General features: G+C 40.2%; 1 protein-coding gene across 1 annotated transcript; it reads left to right on the top strand.

Annotated features, from left to right (window-relative positions):
• Positions 1-2,604: 2,604 nt before the first annotated feature.
• Positions 2,605-9,826, top strand: LOC128901383 (matrix metalloproteinase-27-like). The gene is made up of 10 exons (XM_054183347.1): positions 2,605-2,727; positions 3,083-3,321; positions 3,927-4,075; positions 4,173-4,301; positions 6,295-6,456; positions 6,629-6,752; positions 7,457-7,587; positions 7,813-7,972; positions 9,430-9,533; positions 9,726-9,826. Exons 1-10 carry the CDS (start codon positions 2,626-2,628, stop codon positions 9,824-9,826), a joined length of 1,401 nt encoding a protein of 466 aa, XP_054039322.1. The 5' UTR covers positions 2,605-2,625.
• Positions 9,827-11,855: the final 2,029 nt, after the last annotated feature.

The raw sequence follows: 11,855 nt of genomic DNA, 5'->3' as shown, positions 1-11,855 counted from the left end.
ACAGAGGCCAGTTCATCCTATTCTAAGATAGCTGGTTGAATCACTCTCTGCAGATACGTATTTGTCAATTTTCTATAGAGGAATGCTTAACTAATTAATGTATAAAGTTAGGTGCAACTAATCTTAACCTGGCTGCTCTCATTTTCTCTGTCCTTCAACTGCTACACAGCAGACAACTGTGGGGATCAGATGGTGAACGATGGTGGGAAAAAATATAACCACTTCTCCCAGCTCACATCAAGTCTTCTCATAGTGCTGCCTTTATTTTTTACAAAAATATATTCATATCAGGCAAAGCATGTTTTCCGAAAAGGTGTTCTAGTGCCTAGTGGAAAATATGCATGGTGCAAAAGCCACTGAACAGGGGTTTGTCTTTGGTGACCTACGCCACATACATGGCATATGTCAGATGATAGTACTGTGGTCATTCCTTCTAGCTTTGAAATCTTTGAGACAAACAAATATATCCATTTAAAAACATAAAACAGATGTCAAAAAAAAGACATTCTGTACTTCTGGATAAACACACATACGATTTCCAGCATCAGTTCAGCTGAGCTCCTCATCTCAGAAAATTTGTTGTCACAGTTTGTACCTCAGTTACAGAACTGCGTGGGATCCAGGGTCTCTTATCTTACAATGCAACGATAATAAAAACAAACTAAGGGAAGGTATTTTTTGTTTTGCTTTTGGTGTGGGGGTTTTTCTGGTGTTATTTTTTTCATTTTTTTTTTATGGTAGCTGAGAAATGCCATTAACAAACAAGTTTAACTAACAAGGCTACATTGTGAAATTTGGGCTAAAAAATTCATCGTTAATGCCTCCAGCTGGCAAAAGGTTGGCTGCAAGTGACAGCAAAAAAGCCAAAAACACAGAAGAAAGGATTTCCTGAAAAAGCCACAGTGCAACATGAGGGTGTTGCGTACAACTGTTTGTAAACATTGAGTACGTGCTGTCAGAGCTCCTCTGAGGTGCCAAACACCTTCAGCTCCCATTGCCACCAGTGGAAGAGGAAGGTGCTTGTCCAGCATGGGGGGGAATCCCATAATTTGTCACAGCTTCTGTGACTCTTGAAACTTCCTTTATTCTGAATTACTTAAGACAGGAAATAATCATATCCCCTGTGGCTAATGTGGTTAAACTGAAGAAACTTTTTATGATGAAATGGCAGATAGATGATAGATAGATAGATAGATAGATAGATAGATAGATAGACAGACAGACAGACAGACAGACACACAGACAGAAAGAAAGAAAGAAAGAAAGAAAAAGAAAGAAAGAAAGAAAGAAAGAAAGAAAGAAAGAAAGAAAGAAAGAAAGAAAGAAAGAAAGAAAGAAAGAAAGAAAGAAAGAATCAATCATAGAATCATAGAATTGTTAGGGTTGGAAGGGACCTTAAAGATCATCTAGTTCCACCCCCCTGCCATGGGCAGGGACATCTCCCACTAGATCAGGTTGCTCAGAGCCCCATCCAGCCTGGCCTCAAAAACTTCCAGGGATGAGGCTTCCACCACCTCCCTGGGCAACCTGTTCCAGTGTCTCACCACCCTCATGGTGAAGAACTTCTTCCTAACGTCCAGTCTGAATCATCCCATCTCTAGTTTTAACCCATTCCCTCTAGTCCTACCGTTACGCAACATCCTAAAAAGTCCCTCACCAGCTTTCTTGTAGGCCCCCTTAAGATACTGGTAGGCCACTATAAGGTCTCCTTGGAACCTTCTTTTATCCAGACTGAACAACACCAGCTCTCTCAGTATCCTCACAGGAGAGGTGCTCCAGCCCTCTGATCATCCTCGTGGCCCTTCTCTGGGCACTTTCCAGCACGTCCATATCTCTCTTGTAGTAGGGGCAGATAGACAGATAGATAGATAGATAGATAGATAGATAGATAAGATAAGATAAAATAAGATAAGTGCAGAGATATAGGATTATTCACATTTTTTAGGCTGTATTCATAGGGTAAAATCATTTTTGTTTATGTATATCCCAGATTCCATGAGTATAATTTAAAGGAAACGTACTTTTTTAAAGAGTTGCAGGGAAGAGGTGGGAAGTGATTTGGGTTTTTCATCCCTTTTCCAAAACACCCAGTCTCACTTCATGCATAAATTTAAAAATAAAACTTTCTGCTCACAGTAATTTCTCCCAAAGTTTTAATTTTTTTGGATGGTATTCATATCTGGCTCATCGCTCCCATTTTCCAGGCTGGGAATGGTTGAGTCCTTGTACGTTTAGTGGCCCTATTTCACACAGATGGATTGGTAAAACTTAAAAGGTTTTGCATTTGTCCACCACTTCATCTGGTGTGAAATTGCTCAGGTTCATTAAAATTCAGTGTAAAATAACTGAAACTGAGTGCCAGTTTGGAAATGGTAGCCAAGCAGTTTAGGAGTATTCAAATACTAACTGACTTCAGATGTCTGTGAAATCGGATGGGTTTAATTAAGCTTTATTGTGTCACCCAGCACAGCATTATAGGATGTGTGGAGAGCATGATAAACTCTGAGTCACTCTGCAGCTGGCTCTACAAAGCACCCCACAACTGTATGAACTGGGATGGGAGAGAGGATGCACACGGAGCAGAAAGCAGACTGCTCTCATACCAGGACAGAGACGAGAGTGAGAATGAAGGATCTTTCATTTTTGCTTTTAACGTGTGCAGCTGTTTCTAGCGCTCTTCCCACCCACCCAGAGAAAGAAAACAAAGAAGACGCAAAGCTTGTACAGGTAACTACATTGTCCATATCTGAGATCTATTGAGTCCTCTCTTTTTAGATATAATCTGCATGTTCCATTAGCATTTTGCTGTCTTTCCGACACAATGTTATTACACAGAACTCTGTTGCCCAGACTTTGCCAAAGTAAGATAAATCTCTAAAAAATGGAAATGTCAAGTAAATAAGAGTCAGGGACAACATGGTCTGTTTCTGTTTAGCTCTGATTCTCAGAAAAACATCTGTTGTGCTCCAAAATCACAGGCAGATGGTTTTGCCAGCAAAGAACACAAAAAATGTCAGTCCTAAGGTATTTGTTTAAGAAACAGATCAAAAAGTGAAATGTGTTTCCTTTATTTTTTCACTAGGACTATTTAAATAAATTCTATGCTGTTGAGCCAGATCCAAATCAACTTGGATGGAAAATAAATGCTGAACCCACAGCTGAAAAACTTCGGAAAATGCAACAGTTTTTTGGTTTGGAAGTGACTGGAAAACCAAACTCTGAGACGCTGGAAATGATGAAGAAACCCAGGTGTGGAGTTCCTGATGTGGGTCTCTATGGTGTTACTCTGCCAGGGTGGAAAAAAAACAAGCTGACATACAGGTAGTATTTCAATGATTACTTCTGGAGTTCAAATTTTGGTTTTGTGAATATACACGTTCGTTATATGTAAATATAACTTCTATAGCAATTGTTTGCAGCTGGGAATACAAAGAAGTTTCTCTTTCCCCAGCTCTTAGCTAAGCGTATTCCTGAGAGGAATTTCTGAGAGTCAAGCTGGGTATTTTACATTTTCTGAGTCTACCATAGTATTTTTCCTGTCATGTATCACTCCTGACAAATATTCTGTGAGCCAAACTGAAATATAAATTGTACCCTGTACACACCCCCTTATCTTCAAAATTTCCTGAGACTGACAGTTTAGTAGTCACAGAAACCTGAGGAGATGATTTTCCTCATGCTCAAGAGACAACCTCCTGGCTATGGGCCATTTTGAGAAAAACTGATACTGTGTACACAATTTTTATTACAAAAAAGACATGTTGGACAGATATTCCTCAAACTCACGCAGTCCAAGATGAATTTGGGGAGCTATTAGATCACAAGTTAAATTGCTTCTTATATACCTCTGTTCATCATCTTAACAATTTTAGAGAATTTTTTTCTGCAAACCCTAAGTGTTGTTACTTGAACCCTCCTAACTGTAGAATTGTGAACCACACACCAGACATGAGCAAAGAGGATGTGGATAAAGCAATCCAGAAGGCATTTAAAGTGTGGAGCACTGTCACCCCGCTGATTTTTACTCGTATTCATGAGGGAATAGCAGATATAATGATTGCTTTTGGGACCAAAGGTAATATGCTGACTGCATACCAATGGTAAGATTAATCTAAAGATTTTCCAATAACGATGACAAAAACTCAACATTGTTTCAACATCATATTATTTAGCTCATGCACGTTGCCCTCGTTATTTTGATGGCCCCCTTGGTGTCCTTGCTCATGCCTTTCCACCTGGCAATGGTTTTGGTGGTGATGTGCACTTCGATGAGGATGAAGACTGGACCACAGGCTCAGCTGGTAGGTGAAAAAAGGTTTCCGAAGAGTCATGGAGATGGGTAAATTCCTTTCTGATTTTATTTAGGTGAAGGAATAGACTGAGATGAAACACAGCATTAACCATAAGTGCAGTTTAAGGATATTACAGGCCATCCTCCAACTTGAATACTTAGAATGACACTGACATAAAATGACCCTGACCTACTCTAGTTCTTATTTGACACCGGCAAAGATACCAACGGGACAACCCTTTTTTAGATACAAATGCTACAGATGCGAGCCACTCTTACCTGGGGGCTGGTAGAGCCCATGCCCGCCATGGTTTTACAACCTGTTGTAAAAGCTTTCTGACTTTTTCCATTCTGGTGCACACACTGGCACCAAGCCTGGCACTACCACACACAGCAGCCCTCAAAGGAGATGCCCACCACCTAAAAAACATTACAGCCACCAGTCATAATGAAGAATCTTCACTAATAGTACCAAGAGAGGTCCAGCTATAGGCTGTTGTAGCTTTACTGTGCATTCAAGACAGAATGAGCTTATACATGAAAGCGTTCTCCAAGCAATTTCAGCTGCCTGCCAGCAGTCGAGAGTTTGAACATGCCGTTCAGGCCACCCAGGAGCTAAGATGCGGTGTGTAGAGCTGACTATAGATGTGTGCCACCAGGCCAGTAAAGAGAGGAACACCTAGTGCTCAATCATCTGGCTGGTACCTGTCTGCTCCCCTCAACCCCCAGGCTGGCCATGCAGCATATACGACCTCCGACAGATCCACAAGTATACAGGCACATTACCCTGTTAGATCCTTTTCCAATCCAGTTTTTGGGATGGAAAACTGCAGAGGATAACTGTAGTAGGAGAATTGAGGTCACACTGCAGGAAAAGCATGGGGGTAACAAACAAGAAGAGTACTGTAAAAGGTGGAGAGATGTGGGTTTACTGTGGTGGAAAGAAAATGAAGGATGAGGGGTGGACATGTCATGCTAATAAAATGTAATGTTTCCCCCTTATTGAGACTGAATGGGTCAACCCCAGTTTTGCTGCTGTTCCTCAACAGCATGGCTCCAGCAACCAGGATTGCAGAACTCGTTGGAGAGCTCGGAGGACTCGTGAGAGGAGAGGACCGGAAACACATGTGGAAAAATTGAGACTTTGTTTGTTTTTTTGAGAAATGGAAATCTTGTCTTCAGCCAGCCTTTCTTGGGCAATCGATGACCAGTCCTCTGCTCTGCCACAGACTTGTGATCTTCACTAAGTCTGTTGATATTGCTGGCTCTAGTCTGCAGGGCAGACGATCACTCTTTCCTAATTCAGAAAGGCGTATTACATGGACGGATGCATGTTAAAGGAAATCCCATTTTTATCTATTTACTGTGATAACATGTTTCACTGGGAATAAGCATCCATAACCATAATATTGCAAACTGATATTTTGTTTGACAAGGCTATAAAGAACCCATACACTTGAAAGACTTAATGATAAGAAGTTAAATCACTCTGCTGACTTTATGTTTTTCCTTGTCTATTCATGATCTCATCTTTCTTTCTCAGGTTTATAGGAGGGAAGCTGACACACAGAGTGACACTTTGATACCTCAAGTGAACACAGAGTGCATCGTCTTATCCTTGCCCTGGAGAGCTGTTAGTTTGATCTGACTCACTATCCAATCTGTTCTAGCTCAGCCAGGAAACCCTGCCAGGACATTCCTCAGAGCTGCACCCACATTCACCCCAGACATCTACTCATGCCACACACATACTTTCAGGAGCTAACAGAAAGAACAGCAGGAAAGAGGGCCAAAAGTCACTCCCTTCTAGTGGGGGAAGAGCACAACCTTATCCTACGTATAATATAAGTTTACTATGTGTTTACTATATGTTTATATGCATACTGTAATGAATTTCAATATATTATATGAAAACCATCACTGATCAACAGCCCTGCTGTGTTCATAGTGTATCAGCCATTTGCAGACCAGAATTAGAATGATCTCTTTATCCATTTTTTAAGGGTTCAACTTGTTCCTTGTTGCCGCTCATGAGTTTGGCCATGCCCTGGGCCTCTCCCATTCTAATGATCAGACGGCCTTGATGTTCCCCAATTACGCCTACGTTAGCCCCAGTGAATTTCCCCTCTCTCCAGATGATATAAGGGGCATTCAGTCCATTTATGGTGAGTAAAATCAATGGCTTAAAAAAAGAAGTAAACAGGAGAGAAATAATCTGCTTCACAAAGTTTCACCATAAAAATCATTGTGTTCTCATAATATCAAAAATGCATTTATATGTGAAAACCTTAATGTTTCTACAAATTTGTTGTATCCTTTCTAAAATGTGCCCCTTAGGATCTCGACAAAATGCCCCAGATAAAAGGCCAGCCACCCCTACCTCACCTAAAACCTGTAGCTCCCAGATGTCTTTCGATGCTGTAACTACACTCCGACAAGAAGTCATTTTTCTAAAGGGCAGGTAAATATTGATAGGACATCTCTGTCTGTGAGTTTCATTTTTTCATTATTTCTACAAAGACTGAATATTTCGGTGGTTTGCGTGATTATGGGATTTATAATGAGATAAATGGATAGATTTCAGTTCATGGAAACAAAACTATTAGTAGATATGAGTTATGTTAATATTTTTCAGGATCCCCTGAAAAAACATGCTTCATTTTTTTCACAAAAACATTTTAGTCCCAATAAAGCTTCATTTCCAAATGTATAGACGGTCACACCAAGCAGTGACATGAATAAATGCTGCAACCATTTCCTAAGAAATTAGTATTTTCTACCACATAGTTGGATCAATCTCTTCTCCAGTCACTTATGCAAGCACAAAGTCGCCCAGGTATACAGAGAATAAATTACAGTCAGGCTCATCTGAGACTCTATAACTCTCTTACTATATGGTATAGGAACAACCAGAACAACAGCTACTTGTAACTGATGCCAGTAATTAATCAGTACCAATGGGAAGGGTAATTCCAAAAAGAAGCCAGAATTAAAAAAGCCTCATTTCCCACCGAGGGGAGTGTTTTCCTTTCTGACACATCAATCCAGGTAACTCCACTGACAAGAAAGAGCTTGTTAGTTACAATGTTGTTGACATTCTTTTGTATATATAGAAATATCTGTGGTTTACTATTTACTACAAAAGCTGTTTCATATTTAATTCAGACACTTATGGCGAGTCTATCCCGATAACTCAGAAGTTGAACTTGAATTAATTTCTACCTTCTGGCCAGCACTACCACCTGGTATTCAAGCTGTGTATGAGAACATGAAAGATCAGATCCTGTTCTTCAAAGGTGAAGTATGATATTTTCTTTAAATTTTTCTTACCTTTAATTTTGTGGGAAGATGTAGAAAGGAAGGGTAGCTATACGTACATAAAATTCACTTTTCAAGTGAATAAAAAAACCCTCAGAATGTTTAATCTAGTTTTCCTACAACCTACATTAAGGGAGTGTATTTTTTCTTTTAGTGTCTCAAAATCACTGGCGAAACTAAATTTTTTATTTTTTTTTTAACAGGCAATAAATTCTGGGTTATCAGCGGATATCAGGTGTTGCTTGGTTATCCAAAGAATATCAACACACTGGGCTTCCCTAAAGGTGTCAAGAAAATTGATGCAGCTGTTTGTAATAAAAATACAGGGAAGACAGACTTTTTCATAGGTGACAAGTACTGGAGGTAAGAAAAATTGACAAATGTGTTTTTTTATGATTGACTCCAATATAATCTGGATGCAATTGACTCCTGTACAGGGAGAAGAATATAGCTTCGACTTTTTAGTGCTGGGGGGTGTCCTGAAGTGGGCATTCAAGATATGGACCCATTTTGATGCATTATACCCGGAAGATGAAAAAATTCCAGCATGTAGAGAATTTTTACACATACAATAGACAAAAGCATCTCTAGAAAATAAAGATCTGAAAGCTGACCTGCTTCAGCAGAAGGCTGGCTGGGATGGCTTGTGCAGGATTTCTGATTTCTGAAAAGTCCTGGATTACTTTATCTCTTTTAGAGAGGTAGAAGTGATATTCCATTTTCCTTTCTTTGGCTGGTTAGCATTGGATTTGCAACGTGCTTCTTTTAAATCTTGTTCCCAAGCTGGCATGAATGATTCCTGATACCCAAACAGCGGACAAACAGAAACAAAAAGTCAGCTTTGGGAAGCTGGTAGATTCCTAATGTGGGCAAGAAGAACTGCTGCAGAAGTCTTCTGCTGGCAACCAGGAGCATGCACGGGTCAAACAGACTTTATCGTAACTAATTGTGGGGTTCCTCAGTGAGGCATACAGTGTCAGCTGGATTTCCAGCTGCATGCCATTTCCTGTCCTTTGTTTTTGGTAGTTTTGGAAAGAATAATTACAATATCTTGCATTGCTATTTTACTGCCTTGGTCACAAGACAAGGGCATGTAAGAAAACCACATCACGGATTTCTTATCTAGTAACTCAGTCTCTCAGTCTCACGTCCATGTGAAAAGTATTTCTTGTATCCAAGGAGAAGTAAAACAAAGGCTTGTTTATTTCTTTGCTTTTTGCCTGAGAGGGTTCTTCAAATCTTCTAAAATGTTTTACACCCTCCTTTCAGCCCCCAGATTCAGCCCCATCTTATAAAAATCAGCCTGGCTCGGTTAAGAACAACTTGGTTGTATTAGAAATATGTCAGCTTCCTTTCCTCCATCTAAATCTGTCAACTGGTAGAGGACTACGTACGATATTATACCAAAGTCTAAGAGGAGTTTACAATAAATACGCACAGTCACTATAGCAGGATTCATGCAATAAACGTGCAGTTGCTATAGCGGGAATCAGCCTGGCCAGTTTCCATGCACTGCCTGTCGCACTGCTATCGTTAGAGGAGGTAAATCCCACCCCCACTGTCAAAAATGTGTGTCTTCCTTCAATTTGCCTTACTCCAGATGCTTCTTTGGAGCTGTGCCTGCCTTTGTCAGCAAACAAGTAGCCACCTCGTGGCCAGCATCTTGCAGACATTTGTGCGAGTGGATAACTTTACTCTCTGGAACCCCAGTGAAATCAGTCAAACTACAGGTGGTGGACGCCTTTCAGCAGACACTTAATTCTTTACAGAATTGATGTCTAAGCCCTGTAAAATTACATGTCTCGCTTCATATGATTTAGGTATGATGAAAACAGCCAGTCCATGGAGAAGGGTTATCCCAGACAGACGGTCAATGACTTTCCAGGAATTAGCCAGAAGGTTGACGCTGTTTTCCAACAGAAAGGTAAATGAAACGAGCTTTTAAGTCAAATTGGTTTACTTGTAAAGAACATAAGTTCTGTAGTTATGATGAACGTCATTATTGCTATATCCTACAAAAGACAGAACTGAAGAAATGCTCTGTGTGTTCCCTGCTTTGTCAGAATGAAGCTATTTCTTGTATCCATAACACAATGCTTTACTTTTTTACTTCCAGGTTTCTTCTACTTCTTCCACGGATCGAAGCAGTGGGAATTTGACCCTACTGCTAAAAAAGTTCTCCGCGAAATAAAGAGTAACAGCTGGTTTAACTGTTAATATCATTAGACTGTCTTACACACAGCAAGGTTGTTCATATATACACTACTATACAGAAGAGGCAACAGGACTAGTTTTCATATATGTCTACTATTTCAATAAATCAGCATGTCAGCTCTAATTGTATCTCCAAAGGCTAGAATAAAGCTGCATTTTTTCCCCTGATTAAGTGCAAAATGTCCAACAAAATTTATTATTTTATACTCCAGATGGGTTTTCAAATATTTTGGCAATAAATGTTTTCAGGTTGATGTCAACTATTTTCTACTTCAGCTGTTCTATATTTCTGAGGTGTGAAAGACTTCATGCTAACATGCTAATATCCTTCCAACATAGAATATTTGTATTTAGCTTCTTTTATCTTCAAATGTCTTCAAGAGCCAGGCTTTTCATTAATCACTTGTTTTTCTGTCCTCTCTCCTGTCTTCTCCTCCTGCTCTTTGACTTTTGTAGCCTTGTCCCTTTCACATCATATAATTATTTTGCACCGAAATCACCCTCCTGTCTAAACACATTATCTCACCCTGATCTTTCTTTCCAGTGTTACAGTTAGCATTTCATCAGCAGCCATTTTTTGTGAATCTAGGTATGACAGCCTTCACAAATCAGCCCTGCCCTATGCAAGAAATAGATTCATTTACCACGTTGTGGAGCACAACTTTTGCTCCACTACTGCAAAGCATGTGCTTCAAGTGCACATATGTCAGATTTATCACATGCTGCCATCGCACACGGAGCAAGCTCCTCACAAAATCAGGCAAAATCTATAAAGTCACAGCCACATCCTCTCCAAGTATTTCCTTTACATTTAATTCTGGAACCAGGCCCAGAACACACTGCCAAATGGCCGGCCATACTGCATGCACAGCTAGGTGTACCTGAGAACATGGTCTCATTAGTATTGGCTTGTCCTCCTGCTCCCTAGTTCTCATATATCTGGCTGGTTTACACACCTGTTGCGTGTTTGAGTAGAAAGTTTCTTTTTGCAGTGTGTTTTCACAGTACCAGGTACAACAATGCAACGATTCCTGAACCTTACCTACCTGCTTTGGTGCAAACACATTCCTACTATTGCAATGAGAACCCCACTAGCTTGGTTCCCACCAGGAACACAAAAATAGAGTCTCAGATATGCAGATCTACGAAACCAACCGTGGTGAACACCATCATGCTCTAGATCCCCAAGAAAATTTAAGCTTTGTGAGGTGAAATGGTAGACATTTTGTTGAGATTCATCTGACGACTTTAGTTTTCTGTCTATCTACATACTACTCTACATGAGTTAGGGAAGATCCCTGTACCGAAAGAAGAGGGAGAAGTTTTCCACGTTACTCATCTCATCATCTCATCTCATCTCATCCAAAGACTGTGCCAGGGCAAACCAGTACCTTCAGCCCTGGAGAAAACATCTGTTTGCGGAGGAAGGCTAGCCAACTAGCTTAGAGTAGCTAACTTTCAGACAGCTAAAGTTCAGTTAAATTAATCGTGGTTTTGCTGGGTATCTTTCAGTTTTTATGTGATCAAAAATAGAAGTACATCCTACTTTTGTGCTCTCTGATCACTTTTTGGCAAGTTACACCAGCAGCTTTTTATATCACCACAAGCCAGTGATAAAGTTGTCTGAAGGCACCTGCTTGGACTGACACTGCCTATGGAGTGACCATGATACCCCATGAGACAAGAGCAGACCATGCTGGAGGCAGGTGAGATGGAGACAGTTCCTTACCTGTTTCTGTATTTCCAGCCTCCTTAAACTCTTCACCAGCGTTCAATTCAATTAATGACTGTGTAGAAAGCACAGTTTAACAGCACAATCGCAGAAGCTGCCAAGTTACACCCAAGTGTTTATACTCAGAGTCAAGATTACTCTTTCACACACACTCTGCTCAGTGTGTAATACAATTGTAATTTTAGTTGCAAGAAAAGTTCAACCATTGAGTCATCAAGATTATTCAGTTCTTTGTAATACATGGGCAAGTTCCTCTGTCTTCTGATACATAAACAAACATCATAGGTGCCCTGTCCTCCT

Source organism: Rissa tridactyla, chromosome 1 (assembly GCF_028500815.1).
Source record: "Rissa tridactyla isolate bRisTri1 chromosome 1, bRisTri1.patW.cur.20221130, whole genome shotgun sequence".
NCBI classification, from domain to species: domain Eukaryota; kingdom Metazoa; phylum Chordata; class Aves; order Charadriiformes; family Laridae; genus Rissa; species Rissa tridactyla.
This window is presented reverse-complemented; position numbering and strand designations above follow the sequence as displayed.